The sequence below is a fragment of the Microtus pennsylvanicus genome, chromosome 11 (assembly GCF_037038515.1).
Source record: "Microtus pennsylvanicus isolate mMicPen1 chromosome 11, mMicPen1.hap1, whole genome shotgun sequence".
Taxonomy (NCBI): domain Eukaryota; kingdom Metazoa; phylum Chordata; class Mammalia; order Rodentia; family Cricetidae; genus Microtus; species Microtus pennsylvanicus.
Genome location: NC_134589.1, coordinates 35,010,411 through 35,027,120, shown reverse-complemented (window position 1 = coordinate 35,027,120; position 16,710 = coordinate 35,010,411). Strand labels below are relative to the sequence as shown.

The window sequence follows — 16,710 nt, the reverse complement described above, 5'->3', positions numbered from 1 at the left end:
TAAAAATTTATTTTTGCCGGGCAGTGGTGGCACAGTCTTTAATCCCAGCACTCAGGAGGCAGAGGCAGGAGGATCTCTGTGAGTTCGAGGCCAGCCTGATCTACAAGAGCTAGTTCTAGGACAGGCACCAAAAGCTACAGAGAAACACTGTCTCGAAAATCAAAATAAATAAATAAATATTCATTTTTTAAATATTTTTTTTTAATTTTATTTATTATGTATACAGAGCTCTGCCTGAATGTATCCCTGCAGGCCAGAAGAGGGCATCAAATCTCATTACAGATGGTTGTGAGCCACGATGTGGTTGCTGGGAATTGAACTCAGGACCTTTGGAAGAGCAGCCAGAGCTCTTAACCACTGAGCCATCTCTCCAGCCTCATAAAAATTCATTTTAAAGGCCGGGCGGTGGTGGCACACGCCTTTAATCCCAGCACTCGGGAGGCAGAGGCAGGCAGATCTCTGGGAGTTCGAGGCCAGCCTGGTCTACAAGAGCTAGTTCCAGGACAGGCACCAAAGCTACAGAGAAACCCTGTCTCGAAAAACCAAAAAAAAAAAAAAAACAAAAAAAACAAATAAAAATTCATTTTAAAAACACCAGTAGCTGGGGCTGGAGAGATGGCTCAGCGGTTAAGAGCATTGCCCGCTCTTCCAAAGGTCCTGAGTTCAATTCCTAGCAACCACATGGTGGCTGACAACCATCTGTAATGAGGTCTAGACAGAATATTGTATGCATAATAAATAAATAAATAAATAAATAAATAAATAAAGTAAAAAAAATTAAAAAAACACCAGTAGCTTAGTGGTGGTTGCACACGCCTTTAATCCCAGCACTAGGGAGGCAGAGGCAGGCGGATCTCTTAAATTCAAGACTAGCATGATCTACAAGAGTTAGTTCCAGGACAGGCTCCAAAGTTACAGAGAAACCCTGTCTCGAAAAACAAAAAGCAAAAAACCGAAAAAAATGAAGTAAACAAACAAGAAGAGAAACAGAAGTTAAGAAAATCAGCTATCAGCCCAGGATCCAACACTAACTAACTGCAATTCCAATAGCACAAAATTGTGGAGAGGAAACTGTCAAAGATCTCACGTAAGCAAACTCCTACGAGTCAGTAAAGAAGAATAGCTAAGGGCTTCACCACAAGGCTTCTCAAGTAACCACACTTGGCTGGACACCTCAGATGGTGACTGGTTTTGCTTTATTCACAGGTCTATTTCTGCTGTCAGAAGAAAATGATTAATCAAATATGAAAGAAGGAAATACTGGAAAGATAACTCAACAGAAGGAGAAAACTGACTCCTGCAAGTTGTCCTGACCCACCCATCCACCCCATACAAATAAATGTAATTAAAAAATTGTAACTATGTAAGACTTACTAGTCTCTTTTACCTTGGTTTTTAGTATAATCACAAACCCATAGCACTCTTCAGTATGACAGATGAATGTGATCTAAATTCTAAATCCATTCATATTAAGAGGAAGTGGGGAGAGGCTAAAGAGCTCAGGAAAACTTTGAAGTGGTCACTAGCATATTCATAATTGGACAGGAATGGAAGAGGCCACATGAAAGAAGTATGGATTCATAGGACAACAGATTAGGCACCATTTCTTTTAAGCTTGGAGGTTCTAGGCCAGCTAGGGCACAGAGTAAGACCCTATCTTCAAAACAAAAGAAAGGACAGGCATAGTGCCTACACACCTTTAGTCTCAGAACTCAGGAGGAAGAGGCAAACAGATCTTTGAGTTCAAGACCAGCCTGGTTTTATATAGAAAGTTCTAAACAAACCAGGGCTGTGCAGTAAGACCTTACCTGAAAAAAAAAAGTAAACTAAGATTTAAAAAAAAAGGAGAAGGAAAAGATGAAGGGGTAAAGAAATTAGCACTGTCTCCATTATTTTTAACACCAAAAATATTCCCAGGGCCTAAGCAGAGAGTACAACACAGTAAATAGCTGGCTTGCTTAGCAAATATGAGACCCTTGGTTCAAACCCCAGCACCACCCATACCCACACCCACACCCACACACACACACTCCCTCCCTCTGAACTCAAACAAGTGCACGGTAGCATAGGACAGAAAGGAAAATTGCAAATTTGAGGCCAGGCAAGGTTACATAGCATGACTCTGTCTCAAAAATATAATTCAAAAAATATGAATCTAAAGGGATGATTCTAATTCCAGAACTCTGGAAGCAGAGGCAAGTGGCTTTGAGTCTAAGGCCAGCCTGGTCTATATGACTTCCAGGCTATAGTGTAAACAAAAAAAAAATATCAAAGGCTGGAGGTATGGCTAGTGGGCAAAACCCTTGTCTCACAAGTATGAGGACCTGAGTTTGACTGCCTAGAACCATGTCTGTAATCCCAGTGCTCTGCAGCAATGACGGAAGGCAGAGGACAGGAACAGCTCAGAAGTGGATCAGCTAGTCTGGTGCATACAGTGTAAATAACAAAAGACCTCCCCTTGAATAGGTGAAAAGCGAAGACCAATGTAGGGCCCTGGTCTCCCTTATTTCTGGGGTGCATTTGCAGGGTCAGTTTATGATCAGCTAACTAAGCTTTCTGTGTGTTTCTGTGCTCTCACTGCCCCGTCTGGTGGTTAACTACAGGGCATTTACTCCTTTGTTAATATGGTAATTTTTCACCTGTCTGGGCGGAGATCCTTGTACAACAGTTAGATACATAAGGATTTCCCCAAGTCTGAATAAACTGGCATTTGGCTGATCTCCTTTTGAATGACCCTGGTCTCTCTGTGTGATCTTACAATCTCCAGGCCCTTGCTCGACTCGCGTTCGGTACAGTGGCACGCAAACTGTACCGAGGGTGTAACACAAAATGGGGTGTTACAGACCAACACCCAACATTTCCCTGTGACCTCCAGATGAAAGCCATGGTACATGAATACTCGAATTTACATACATAATCACACATATGTGTACACAAAGATTGAAAATAAATAAAAATGTAAAATATGAATCAAATTTGCTCTAATGGTATTAATGTAATACTAGGAAACAGAGTGAGGACTTAAAGCTCAAGAACTCCTCCCAAGAGTTCCAGTCGCAGTCCTACCACCAGCTCCCAAACACAAATCTCTCACAAGACTTCCCCCTCTGACTTTGTGCCATACTTTTTTTTTTTTATTTATTATGTATACAATATTCTGTCTGTATGCCTGAAGGCCAGAAGAGGGAGCCAGACCTCTTTACAGATGGTTGTGAGCCACCATGTGGTTGCTGGGAATTGAACTCAGGACCTTTGGAAGAGCAGGCAATGCTCTTAACCACTGAGCCATCTCTCCAGCCCCTGTGCCATATTTTTCTATCCAACAATCTGTGTGGTACTGGTTTGGTTATCAGCTATATGGACTCAGCTATGAAAGAAGAAACATACCTAGGTTGGTAATGCACACTGGTAAATTATGGTTGAATTTGGAAGGCTGAGGCAACAGAGTCATGAGTTCAAGGACAGCCTGGACTATATAGTGAGCCTGTCTCACCAACAACAATAACAAAAACAATTACAAGCAAAAATCTTCAAGAACGTTTCCTCAAGGCAAGATGGTCTCTGTAAGAAAATGGGGTATAAATAAAGAAATACAGAATCATGACACGCAGAAAACAGAATGGAACAGTGAAGAACCAAGATGAAAGGACTGTGGCAAATGGAGTCTTTTAATGTCAGACATGTCTAGAGTATAGACTGGAACAGGGAATAAAAGGCTCCTACGGAAGCTGGGCATAGCAGTGCACACCTGTAATCCCAGGCAATAAAGAAAGGAGGGCCAGAAGTTCAGGACTAGTCATGGCTGCATGCTCAAAAACAAACAAACAAACAAAAGAACTAGAGACCACAATAGTAGAGTCAATAAAAATGAACCAAAAGGGCACAATAGAAAAAAGTTAAGATTGAAAAAAATTAAAATTCTTAATAGAAAATTACTATACAATCTAGAACTGTTGTATATAAAAGAGTAATATTATGCTTACTACTTAGAAACATGGAGACCAGAAGCAGCTGTGTCCCTCAGAGAACTGACAGTGCTCTCCTTTCCATCCTCATCAGAAATAAAACACATATGAAACAAAGCACATCACAACGTCCCTCCATTCTACAAGGAGAGCTGTTACAATACCCTCCTTTTCTAGAGAAGAGGTGCTGCAGATTAAACATGCGCTCCACCTCAGGGCCTAGAGACACAGTTTTCCAACTAAAGTTTTGACAGACGTAAGCTAGAGCACAGAGAGTGAAAAGGGGAAAGCAATCACCTTTTTAAGCACCTTCATGGCAAATATCTTCCCAGTATTTGCTCCTGTTACTTTTCGTACTTGAAAAACCTGGACAAAGAAAGGAGTGTTGACATGTTACCAAAAGTCAAACTATGCAGGCCATCTTCCATAATACCCATTTATAAGAAACATGTCATACTGTTGTTTATACTGTAAAAAGTACATCACAAAAGACTGTGCATAAAAAGGGTCAGTTACAAAAGGCCACATTTTAAGATTTACTAGAGAAAACTGTTAATGTGTGACTTTCTGTGGTTTTCTGTCACCTGATGGTAGTGTTGGAAAATATCCAACTAAACAGCATTCACAAAATCCTAGTTCACTTAACACAAACTATCAGTGTCCCCAACTTAAAACACAAATTTCTCAGTTTTTTACATAAATTTGTACCCGGGATACAATTGTTACTATTTCGTACAATACTAAACTAACCAACAGATTCTCACTCACTGCATTAAGATGTCTACTAACCCAGCACTTTTAATCCACATGTAAGCTTCAAAGTGTTACATATTCCAGCATGCCTTAACCTTAAACTAAAAATGTCACACTTCTAAAAACTAACATTAGGATGGTACAGATAGTCCTTAACCTAAACAAGTTGTTAAACTCTCTTAGAAGGGAATGCCTGGGGTATAGTTGTCTTGGGCAGACATATAAAGATAAGGTCTTAAATTAGAAAGCCTAGGGCAAAACTATGAAACCCCTTTCTTACAGTCTTTCATCTTTCCTATTTCTTAGACACTGCAAGTCAAAGAAAACATATTCAGATTCAACCCTCAGGAAGAGACAATTAAACGTGCATGAAGTGAGGAGTGATCTACCCATGTTTAAAGGGGAATCCTACACGAGGTGCCACTAGGCCAAAGAACAGAGCACGGCTTCAACGGCTGGCACATCAGCTGCTAATATTAAGGATCGACATTATGTCTGTGTGAGTGATAGGAAAGGTGGGAACTGAACTTACACCCTCAAATTATACAAGTCAGGGTTAGATCCTACACTGATGAATGGAATCAAGCTACCCAAGTCAAAGACAGCTATTTCAAAAACACTTCCTACGGGGCTGGAGAGATGGCTCAGAGGTTAAGAGCACTTACTGCTCTTCCAGAGGTCCTGAGTTCAATTCCCAGCAACCCACATGGTGGCTCACAGCCATCTGTAATGAGATCTGGCGCCGTCTTCTGGCCTACAGGCATACATGGAGGCTGAACACTGTGTATGTAATAAATAAATAAATCTTAAAAAAAAAAAAAAACACTTCCTACCTTTCCATAGCCCCCTTTACCAAGTACCCGAAGTAGCTCAAAACATTCTGGTCTGATTTTTTCTGGCCCTCTGTTCACACTAGTTTCTGAGATTTCAAATTTCTCACAATGTTCCATGCCTCTGGGAAGAAAAGCAAAACCAGAAGTAAATTTGCAACAAGTTCAATTATATCCAACACATTGTTAGAAAGAAGAAAAGAATATAATCCAGTTAGGTAACTGACAGTAACTGAGTATCTGTGATCTAAGTGAAGTGATGACTGGGTCAAGATCAGGGTGGCTGTAACTGCTCATCTGCTTGCCCACATAACATACCATTATTATTTATTTTCTTAAATATCAAACACCCCAGCTAAACTAATAAAATTAGAACATGTTTACTAAGCTGATGAAGTAAACAAGTCTTCTGGTTATTCAAATTTAGTTCATTCAAAATGTCCATGGGATCACTTATTACACCTAGCAGAAAATCTAGGATATTTCAGAAATAACTCAATTATTCTATAACCCAGGCCTATCTCAAAATGATTAAGTAACCCAAGCTAGCCTCAAATTCATCCTCCTGCCTCAGTCTCCTGAATGCATGATCATAGGCACTCACCACCACACCATGGATTGTTTTGTTTAAAATTCTTGATAATAAAATAAATCTGCATCTCTTCCCATGTCTAGCTTTTCCAAATTACTTGCTTAAAGTTTCCAAAAAAGGAGTGGCAACTGTGCAGGTCATGTACATGCTTCTTTTTTTTTTTTTTTTTTTTTTGGTTTTTCTCTTTTTTTTTTTTTTTTTTTTTGGTTTTTCGAGACAGGGTTTCTCTGTGGCTTTGGAGCCTGTCCTGGAACTCGCTCTGTAGACCAGGCTGGTCTCGAACTCACAGAGATCCGCCTGCCTCTGCCTCCCGAGTGCTGGGATTAAAGGCGTGATGTACATGCTTCTTATGTGAGTAGCCGGTCTTCTCGATCTCTTGTCATGCTCTTTACTGAAGGGTGGGGTAAGGAGTAGATTCATCACATACTCACCTAACAGAATCTGTTCAACTTGACTTAAAATTGCATTAATCTCCCTGTAAGAATATTGTATTGAAGTATTTTGGGGGCACTGTCATAATTATTTTCAATAAGAAAAAGTTACAAATACAGTTTTCTATATTAAATGAGTAAAAATTCACTGGGTAGTGGTGGCACACATCTTTAATTCTAACACTTGGGAGGCAGATGAATGAATCTGAGTTCCAGGCCAGCCTGGTCTACACATAGTGACTTTCAGGGCAGCCATGGCTACACAGCAAACCATGTCTTGAAAAAAATAACCAACTTGAATTCATATTTAGTATACTCTGAATCTTCATCTTTTTTTACACACAGAATATTAAAACTCTCATGTTATATTCAGCAACTCAACAAACAACTTCGTAAATATGAGCTGTTTAAAAACAGATTATTAGCTAGAATCCCGAGGTTATCAGCAGGTACAGCCTACTTGGAAACACAATGGAAGTTTATTCAGATACACTTACAGTTCATATGGTCCAACTCCCCCATGGTCCATGCTTTCATTTAACTGACCCTGAAAAATATTTTAAGTTTTAGAAAAAAATAACATCAGAAACTCAAAATTTAAGATGTACAGTGCTTTATCTCATAATTCACAGAGAATAAAAGAAATAAAATCGGCTTAAAATTTCTACTTCACTATCAAACAAACATGCTACTAAACAAAATACAGTACACAAACAATACTATGGAGTATTTTAAAGTTTTTGAAGTTTTTCTTTTTTGTTTGTTTCTTTGTTTTGACACACGGTTCCTCTGTGTACCCTTGGCTATCCTGGAACTCAATCTATAGACCAGGCTGGCCTCAAACTCAAAGATCCTCCTGCCTCTGCCTCGGAGTGTTGGGATTAAAGGTATGCATTACTACCACCTGGCTAAATGTTTTCATTTTATACTGCTAACTACAACAGCTACTCATTCATAACCTAAAACAAAGCCAAGTGAGTTTTCCTTCAGCAAAGTGAGTTTTCCTTCAGCAATTATACTTATCAGCTATTAAAAATATGATTTTTATTCTGAAGCCAAAGGCATTAATTACATTCTAAGACACTAAGTCAAATTATATGCTTCTGTTGGGTAGAGGAACATGTCATGAGCTCAGCCTAAGGCAACCAACCGCAACTAGTCCAAGATACATAATGTGCACTGTGGCTAAACAAAGCAAAATAATTCACCAGCCAATCTAATGATTAAACATCACACTGGCCACTGAGTAAGTGAAAATTGTAATTAACCTACTGTGTACTGACAATGAACAACCCTAAAACTAAATTGAGAAAATGCTACTCAGAACAGAATCAGTAAAAATAGCATAGATGCCCAGGTACGGTAGCACATGCCTTTGATACCAACACCTGGGAGGCCGAGGCAGCTATTTCTCTGTGAATTCAAAACCAGCCAGGTCTACAATTGAGACCCTGTTTCACAAAACAAACAATGAAAAAACAAAATAAAAAAACACAACAACTTAGATGATGTGGGGCTGGAGAGCTGGCTCAGGAGTGAGAGAATGAGTGTGCTGTTTTTCCAGAGAACCCAGAATCAATTCCCAGGACCCAAAACAAGCAGCTCACAACAGTTTGTAACTGCAGCATGGGCAGGACTGGGGGAGAATTTGAAACCCTTTTCTGTCTTCCTCAGGCACCTCCAGTCATGAGCACAGACACACATATACACAAAATTTAAAATTTAAAAAATATATATGTATATGTATTTAAGTATAGCTTAGATGTTGAGCATGGTCCTACACGCCTGTAATCTAAGCATTTGAAAGATGCAGGAAGGAGAAATGCTTAAACAGTGAATTCCAGGCCAACCACAGTGAAACAGCAAGACTCTAAATAAATAAATAAATGAAAAAGGTAGGGGGGAGAGCCACACCTGGTATAAAAGGCCTGTAATCAATTCTAACTACTTGATTAAGAGACTGAGATCATAAATTTAAGACCTGCCACAGAGTACATTTACAGCCATCCTGAACGACTTGGTACATCAAAAACAAAAGGTCTTGGGATATATCTCAGAGGTACAGCACTGGGGTGGAATGTGCAAAGTCCTGGGTTTGATCCCCAGCACATTTAGCTCCTCCACTCCCCTATAAGAAAAGATGACCACAGAGAAACCCTGTCTCGAAAAAAAAAAAGAAAAGATGATAAGAAAACCCACAGAAAGCCGGGCAGTGGTGGCGCACGCCTTTAATCCCAGCACTTGGGAGGCAGAGGCAGGCGGATCTCTGTTGAGTTCGAGGCCAGCCTGGTCTACAAGAGCTAGTTCCAGAACAGGCTCCAAAGCTACAGAAAAACCCTGTCTCGAAAAACTAAAAAAAAAAACACAGAAAAGGAATAAAAAGATAACAATTTTGAAAAACAAGTTAGACTCTGAATAGGTTTTTTTCCAAAGAAGACATAAAATGAACAATAACCCACAGATATTCAGCATTAGTACTAGAAGACAGATGCATAGAGACATAAGCTACATCTTCCCATTTACTAAGACTATAGAAAAGGCAGGAGACAAGAGGGAAGAAACCATTATACCCTGCTAGTGTGAATGTGAAATGGTGTAAGAACTTCAGAAAATAGTCTGGCAATCTCTTAAGAAGTTCAACATAGGGGCTTTAGAGATGGCTCAGAGGTTAAAAGCACTAACTTTTCCCAGAGACCTAAGTTTAATTCCTAGCAACCACATGGTGGCTGACAACCGTCTATAATGAGATCTGGCGCCCTCTTTTGGCCTGCAGGGATACATGCAGGCAGAACACTGCATACATAAAAGTAATCTTTAAAAACAATACAAAACAAAAAAAAAAAAGTAGTTCAACATAGCCTGATTGGACAGATGGCTCAGGAGTTAAAGAGCACTGGCTGCTCCTCCAGAGACTCTAGGTTACATTTCTAGCATCCACATAGTAGCTCACAGGTGTCTGTAATTCTAATTCAAGGAATCTGACATTTTCTGGCCTCTGGGGCAATATACATGCAAGTGGCACACAAACATATGCAGACAAAACACACCTACACATAAAACACTTTTTAAAAAGTTAAACAGCTGGGTGGTGGCGGCGCACACCTTTAATCCTAGCACTCAGGAGGCAGAGGCAAGCAGATCTCTGTGAGTTCTAGGCAGCCTGGTCTACAAGAGCTAGTTCCAGGACAGGCTCCAAAAACTACAGAGAAACCCTGTCTTGGGGAAAAAAAAAAAAAAAAGGCTGGGCATGGTGGTACACCTTAAATTCCAGAACTCTAGAGGCGGGAGGATATCTGTGAGTTCAAGGCCAGCCTGGTCTATGTGGGAGTACCAAATACAGCTACCTTACTTAGGGAGGCCCTATCTTAAACAAACAAAAAGATTAAACATAACCAGTCAGAGCTGGAGAGATAGCTCATTTACTAAGAGCAATGGCTGCTGTTCCAGAAGATCAGGGTTCATGTCCCAGAATCCATATGGCAGGTTCATAAGCATCAATAATTCCAGTCCCGGGACATACAATGCCTTCTTCTGGCCTCCAAGAGTACTACACACATGTGGTATGCAAGCAAAATAGCCATATGCATTTAAAAAAAAAAAGTTGGGGGCTGGAGCAATGGCCTTAGAGGCTAAGAGCACTCCCTGTTCTTCCAGGGCTCCTGAGTTCAGTTCTCACCAACCACATAATGGCTCACAACCGTCTACAATGAGATCTGGTGTTCTCTTCTGGCCTGCAAGCATGTGCACAGGTAGAAGTTAATAAATAAATAAATCTTTTTTTTTAAAAAAAAAAAGAAAAGTTTTGCATGGTGGATAACACTTTTAATTGCTACTGGAAGGCAGAGGTGGACAGATCTCTGTGAATTCCAGACTAGCCTGCTCTATACAGAGAGTTTTAGGTCAGGCTAGACAAGGCTTCATAGTCAGACCCAGTATCCAAAAACAAACAAACAAAAAAAACCCACCAATAAACCAGGGTTTTAGTTTCTGGCCGCCATACAATCACGGCTGCACTTTAAAGACAAATGACTAACTTCTCTCAGATGTGATAAAACTGATGTTACATAATTGTCTTTTTTTTAATGTTGGCTTTACTTAATTCTAAATTAAAGATCACAGAGTAGTTAGCAGAGAGCCTCCTTGGAAGCCACCTCAGCAGACATGCCCCCAGGCTGTGGCTCATTTCCGGAGCTGCTCCACCACCTGCACCTGCACCTGCCCTAACTTCCAACCCCTACCGTTACTTTCTAGAACAGAGACTTCAGTGACACAATTCTTTTCTGCCACTCACCGTACTTCTACAAAAATCTCTCACTAAGGCATGTAGGTACACACTGAAATACACATTGACAACACTCTTTCAAAGGAAATTCTTCCCTCAGAATTATTTCCTGCTACTTTAAGTAAGATTCACCTGTGTGGAGGCTGATGGCTCAGAGGTTAAGAGCACTGGCTGCTCTTCCAGAGGTCCTGGGTTCAATTCCCAACACCATATATAACTGCAGTTCCATGGATCCTGTAGTGATATTTCATTTGTATTTTAATAAATAAAGCTTGCCTGAAGATCAGAGAGTAAAACAGCCACAGTGGTTGGCCTTACAGACCAGGCAGGCATGGCACACACCTTTAATCTTAGCACTAGAGAGGAATATAAAACAGGAGGAGACAGGTGTCAGCTCAGTCTCATTACCAGATGCAGGATTACCATTTTGGACTGAAGTAGAGGTAAAAGTCAGTGGGTGGCTGTTTAACTTTTCTGACCTTCAGGTTAAACCCAATATCTGTCTCTGGGTTTTTATTAATCGTGCTACAGAATCCCATCCCATACCCTCTTCACATTAGATAGATAGATAGATAGATAGATAGATAGATAGATAGATAGATAGATAGATAGATAGATAGACAGACAGACAGACAGACAGACAGACAGATAGGCAGGCCAGTCAGGCACGCAGACAGATCAATCTTTTTGGGCAATGGTGGCACATGACTTTAATGCTAACATTTGGGAGGCAGAGGCAAGCAGATCTTTGAGTTTAAGACCAGCCTGGTCTACAAAGTGGGTGCCAGGACAGCCAGAGCTACACAGGGAAACCCTGTCTCAAAACACACACACTCTCTAAAAGATTCACCTGTATGAACTAGAATCCTGCTACGGCAAAGTATTATACAAGACAGACTGTGTCATATTAGCCTACCAGTGAATATTTGCAAAATTTTAAATTAAAAATGTTATGTAAAGAGGGTCGGGGGTGGTGGTGGTGCGTGCTTTTAATCCCAGCACTTGTGAGGCAGAGGCAGACAGATCTTTGTGAGTTCGAGACCAGCCTGGTCTACAAGAGCTAGTTCTAGGACAGGCTCCAAAGCTACAGAGAAACCCTGTCTCGAGAAAAAAAAAAATTAAATAATGAGTGTTTCTGCGTGTGTGTGCACGCGTGCATGGGTGTACGTATGTGTACTTGAGCAAGCTCATGACATGGTACACAAGTGGAGGTCAGGGGTCAACTTATGGAAGTCAGTTCTCTCTTCCCATCATGTGGGTTCTGGGAATCAAACATTAAGCTTAGGTTGCCAGTGTGGCAGCAAGATCTTTACCCACTGAGCTGTCAAGCTGGGCCCTAATTTAAAAAAAAAAATTAAATTCTCTTGAGATTGGATCATTCTATGTACCCCTGGCTATAACTTGTATACCAGGCTGGCCTTGAACTCAGAAAGCCCCCTGACTACTGGGATTAAAGGCATGCGCCACCACACCTGGCAGAGCAATAAATTTTTGTCAAACAAAAATCTGCTATCTCATTCTAAAATTTGTGTAATATGTCTCAGCAATTATTTCAAATTTTTAACTGGCAGAAAAAGCAAAGACGCAGCCAACATTTTCATAATCTAACATTTCTCTGGAGGAAAACTTTGCCTTAGTTTCAGCTTATTACCACAGAAATATAGACAAACAGAAAGAAAAAACTCATCAAAGCCTTTTATTCATTCATGTGATTATCCATTACTTTATACTTTTAGGGCTTTTATTCTGGTTTTTTTTAATTTGGATAGCAGCCACTCAGTTTTATCTATAAGTTATTTATTTAGTTTTATCATTTACTGTCTGAAGAATTGACTACATACATGCCTATACTAATATAATATAGATTCACCCAGTACAAAATACCTACAAAGGTGTTATCTGTGTGATTAATTATTTTAAAAAATGCTACCATTCTAAAAACATGCCAGCTCTGGTTTACATGCATTTGTTACTGAGTGGCTAGGAACAGCTGAAGGCAAATTCTAATCACTCAGAACTTAGCACTGACTGGTGCTGATAAGCTACAGTCCACGAAGCAGCAAACCGGACAATAAGTCAGGGTATCTTGAGAATACTTTACGTTTAACCCTCACTTTACAAAGAAGAAAAAAAAATCAGCTTACTGTAGATTCCATAGCTCATGAGTATGGCCAAAAAGATCTCTATTCCCTATTTTTCTTTTACTGAATTCAACTTGACATACAAATAGGCACACTGTGAATGAGGCTAATATATGCAATCAAGAATGCAGGGCCGAGCCAGGCGGTGGTGGCACACGCCTTTAATCCCAGCACTTGGAGGCAGAGGCAGGCTGATGTCCATGAGTTCGAGGCCAGTCTGGTCTACAAGAACAAAAAAAAAAAAAAGCAGGGCTATGAGATACTTCTGTGGGTAAAAGCTTGTCACTAAGCCTGATGACTGAATTCACTCCTCTGAACCCACATACAGGATGGAAGGAGAGAACCAACTCCCACAAGTTGTCATCTCACCCACAATGTGCACGATAGCATAACGCCACACACACACATGCATACACGCACACACACACATAGAAATGTGTCTGCACACATACAAATGTAGTAACAATTTGAAAAAGAACCTATGCGGGAGTCAAGGAAATGGCTCAGCTGGTAAACACCCTTGCTGCCGAGTCTGAGGACCTAAGTTTGATTCAGATTCTCCACATGATGGAAAGAGAGAACTGACCTCTCCCAAATTGTCCTCTGACCTCCATACATGTGCTACTGCACACCTACCTCATCAAAATAAATGTAAAAGAAAGAATCCGTGTGCAAGCCAGATTTTGGGGGGGGGGATGCAAACTTACAACCCCAACACACAGGAGAGAAGAGGGTCAGGAGGATCAAGAAGAACCACAAGTTGAAGGCCAGGAGAGCTACAGAGTAAGCTCATGTCAATCAAATTTATCAAACTCAAGTCTTCAGCACAAAACTTCTGTTAGCAAGTGCCTTTACCCACTGGGCCATCCATGTGGCCCAAGATATTTAAACCTATATAATACAATCTGCTCAAATGAGTCAGAAGATACTAATTGTGGGTAATCACTTCTCTGGCCTATGCCTCAGTTTCCTCATTATAAAAGGAAGAAATGGGACTGTTTTGACATGCCACCAATGTCAAAGAAAGATTTACATAAGAAACTAAAAGCTGCTGGCTCCAAAGCTACTGAGAAACCCTGTCTTGAAAAAGAAAAAAAAAAGAGAGAAAGAAACTATCAGAGAAAACATAAGATTTCCTAAGAATCAAAACTGTTACCATACTTAAAATTTTTTAAACTTTTTTTCCCCATGAGACTGATTCTCTTTAGGCAGCTGACCCAACTCCATCCCTTTTTCCACTTCGAGACCACCTCGAGACGTTAAGACATCCCTTAGTAACAATGAAGGCCTAGCAGGTGCACCCAGCCTGTATTCTTGGCACTCAAGAGCCCGATGTAGGAGAATTTGGAGTTTGAAGCCACATAGCTACACAGTGACACACTGTTTTTTGGTTTTTTTTTTCCCCCTTAGTTTTTCGAGACTGGGTTTCCCTGTGTAGCCCTGGCTATCCTGGCACTTACTTTGTAGACCAGCCTGGCCTTGAACTCACAAAGATCCGCCTGCCTCTGCCACACAAGTGCTGGGATTAAAGGCATGCGCCACCACTGCCCAGCTTTGGTTTTGGTTGTTTTTAAAGAATGCACTCAAGAGAAACATTTCAACTCTAAAAGCACTCCTCTTAAAAATCGTCCAGAATTACTTCTGCTCTTCCTCCTAACCTCCTAACCTAATGAATGGTCACATTTCATTCTCTTACCCACTTTTTCTGTCCCAAGAGTAGGCCAGACCTGGAACTCCTACTGCTCTTGAAGTACATTAAGAAAGCGAAAAGAAAAACAAACAAGGCTCCAGAGTTCGTCCCAAGATTCACAATATTGTACTCTCCAAAGACGATGAACCCACAGACTGAAAATTCCACCAGTCACTAATGACAATATTCCCATAAAGCCACTCTCCTCTGCCGTTCACTCTCTGGCCCTACTCCAAAGCCACTGCCATATGGAAACAATGTAACTCAACAGTGTATCACATTTATAATTAAAGTAATCCTGTATTTGTTTCAAATTTAGTATCCACCACATTGTCTGATGAAAAGGCTAAGTGGAATTCCACATTTAAAAAGTGTGTGTGTGTCTCAAAACCTGTGGACCTGTGTGACCTCGAGAGTCACTCAATTATAAAAAGAGCAATGCTTGGTTGGCCCACTTAATTTCGTAAAAGGTTCAGAGCCCTTTATACAGAGTCTTTCAATCTTTTGCCAACTTATTTATTAAAGAAGGAAAACTGGGGATGAGAAGAGAAAGAGCCCCTATGCAAATGCAGCAAATACCTAACATCAGCCATAAATCCATATTCTTATGAAATCCCCATGAGGTTTTTACTGAGGGCATTTGCCCTCAATAGGTTCTTCAGTTTGACATCTCATTTTTTTTTGACCCTCGGTGTAATATGTGTATGTTTCAATAAATGTTATTTTAGAAAAGGTGATGTTCCATAAATAACAAACTCCTAGGACAGCAAAGGTAAAACCAAGATGTGCGCTAGGAAAAGCGATTCTAAATTTAAACTTCAGCAAGGAAAGCCCTCACACCACTATTCACAAGTCTCTGTTCAAGCAATTTATTTAGGGCGAGACAAATCACAGCTGTCAACGCTGGGTTTTTTCCCCACCCTACAATTACATAAATTATTCCGAAAAAAAAATATAGACATCTTCAACTTGGGGGAAATTAACTTACAAATGCCGTGTGTCATTATGAATGGTTTTTTTTTCCTTTAAAATGTCACACGGAAGGGGGGTTAAAAATAAAAGGCAAACAAACAAACCCTGGAAGATGCAGCAGGGCCCCCTTGCTCCCGAAATAAAACTTCTGGTGGCTGTAACAGCAGCGGCAGTGCTACTCCCGACAGAAGTTTTCAGCTGTCACTTCTAACAGCTGAGCGCTTCCTAGGAGAGAAGCGACAGGCCGAGAAGAGAGGTGGTTGTGGGGAGTCTGAAGAGCTCAAGACTTGCCATCTAACACTCCAGGGGGAAGCCCTTCGCGCCTCACACCTGCACTTAGGGGACACCCAGCAAGAGCAGCTCCCCCGCCCCACCCCGCAGCACACGCTCGCACCACCCCGGCCACATTCGGGAGCCGAGCGCGCGCCGTTCTCCTCGGCGGTCCCGAAACACATCGCTCTGGGCTGCGCTGCTCTAGGGACTAGGGCGAGACCTGCACCTGCGCGCCCCGCAGAGGCCTCACACCTAGGGCCAGGTCCGCCCCGCCCGCCAGCCCGCCTGCTCCCTCTCCCTCTTCCTCGTCGGCCGCGCGGCGCTTCGGCTCCTCCCGGAGACCGCTCGCGTCCCCCCGGGTCTCCGCGCCGTAGGAAACACCAGGCTTCCCGGGCCCACGCCGCCACCCCGGCCCTGTCACCTCGTCGTCCCGTTTCCCCCCCACCCCACCCCACGCCACATCCCCGGGGACCCCGGGCCTCACCCCCTCCTCCAGCTCATCCTCAGAGCCTGCGTCCTCTGGCTGGTCCAGGTCTATGTCAAACACTCCTGCCATGTCCTCAGCTTCCCTGTCTCGGAAGTCAGGCGCTGGGTAAAAGCCGTCCCGCCTCCGTCGTCGCCTCATGGGCCCGGACCCGCCGCAGACTCCACTGCTGCTGCCGCCATCACCAGCTGCTTAAGCTCAATGCGTCTGCGCCTAGGCCCCAGACTGGCTCCTCAAGTTCAGCCCCGGAGCATGCGTACAAGGGTTCGTGAAGCCAACTGTGGGCAGCGGACATGC

At 41.8% G+C, this 16,710-nt stretch overlaps 1 protein-coding gene across 3 annotated transcripts in view; it reads right to left on the bottom strand.

Annotated features, from left to right (window-relative positions):
• Rps6kb1 (ribosomal protein S6 kinase B1) overlaps positions 1 to 16,651 on the bottom strand; it is a 42,053-nt gene extending 25,402 nt beyond the window's left edge. The window contains exons 1-4 of one of the 3 annotated variants that reach the window (XM_075991222.1): positions 16,414 to 16,651; positions 7,069 to 7,118; positions 5,552 to 5,672; positions 4,263 to 4,331 (exon numbers count right to left, since the gene is read on the bottom strand). In XM_075991222.1, the coding sequence (XP_075847337.1) occupies positions 4,263 to 4,331; positions 5,552 to 5,672; positions 7,069 to 7,118; positions 16,414 to 16,554 (381 nt within the window). In that variant the 5' untranslated portion in view covers positions 16,555 to 16,651. Of the gene's footprint in view, positions 1 to 4,262; positions 4,332 to 5,551; positions 5,673 to 7,068; positions 7,119 to 15,760; positions 15,852 to 16,413 lie in introns of those variants that run through there. The other 2 variants (XM_075991220.1, XM_075991221.1) reach the window with 2 other exon arrangements.
• Between the last annotated feature and the right edge of the window lie 59 nt (positions 16,652 to 16,710).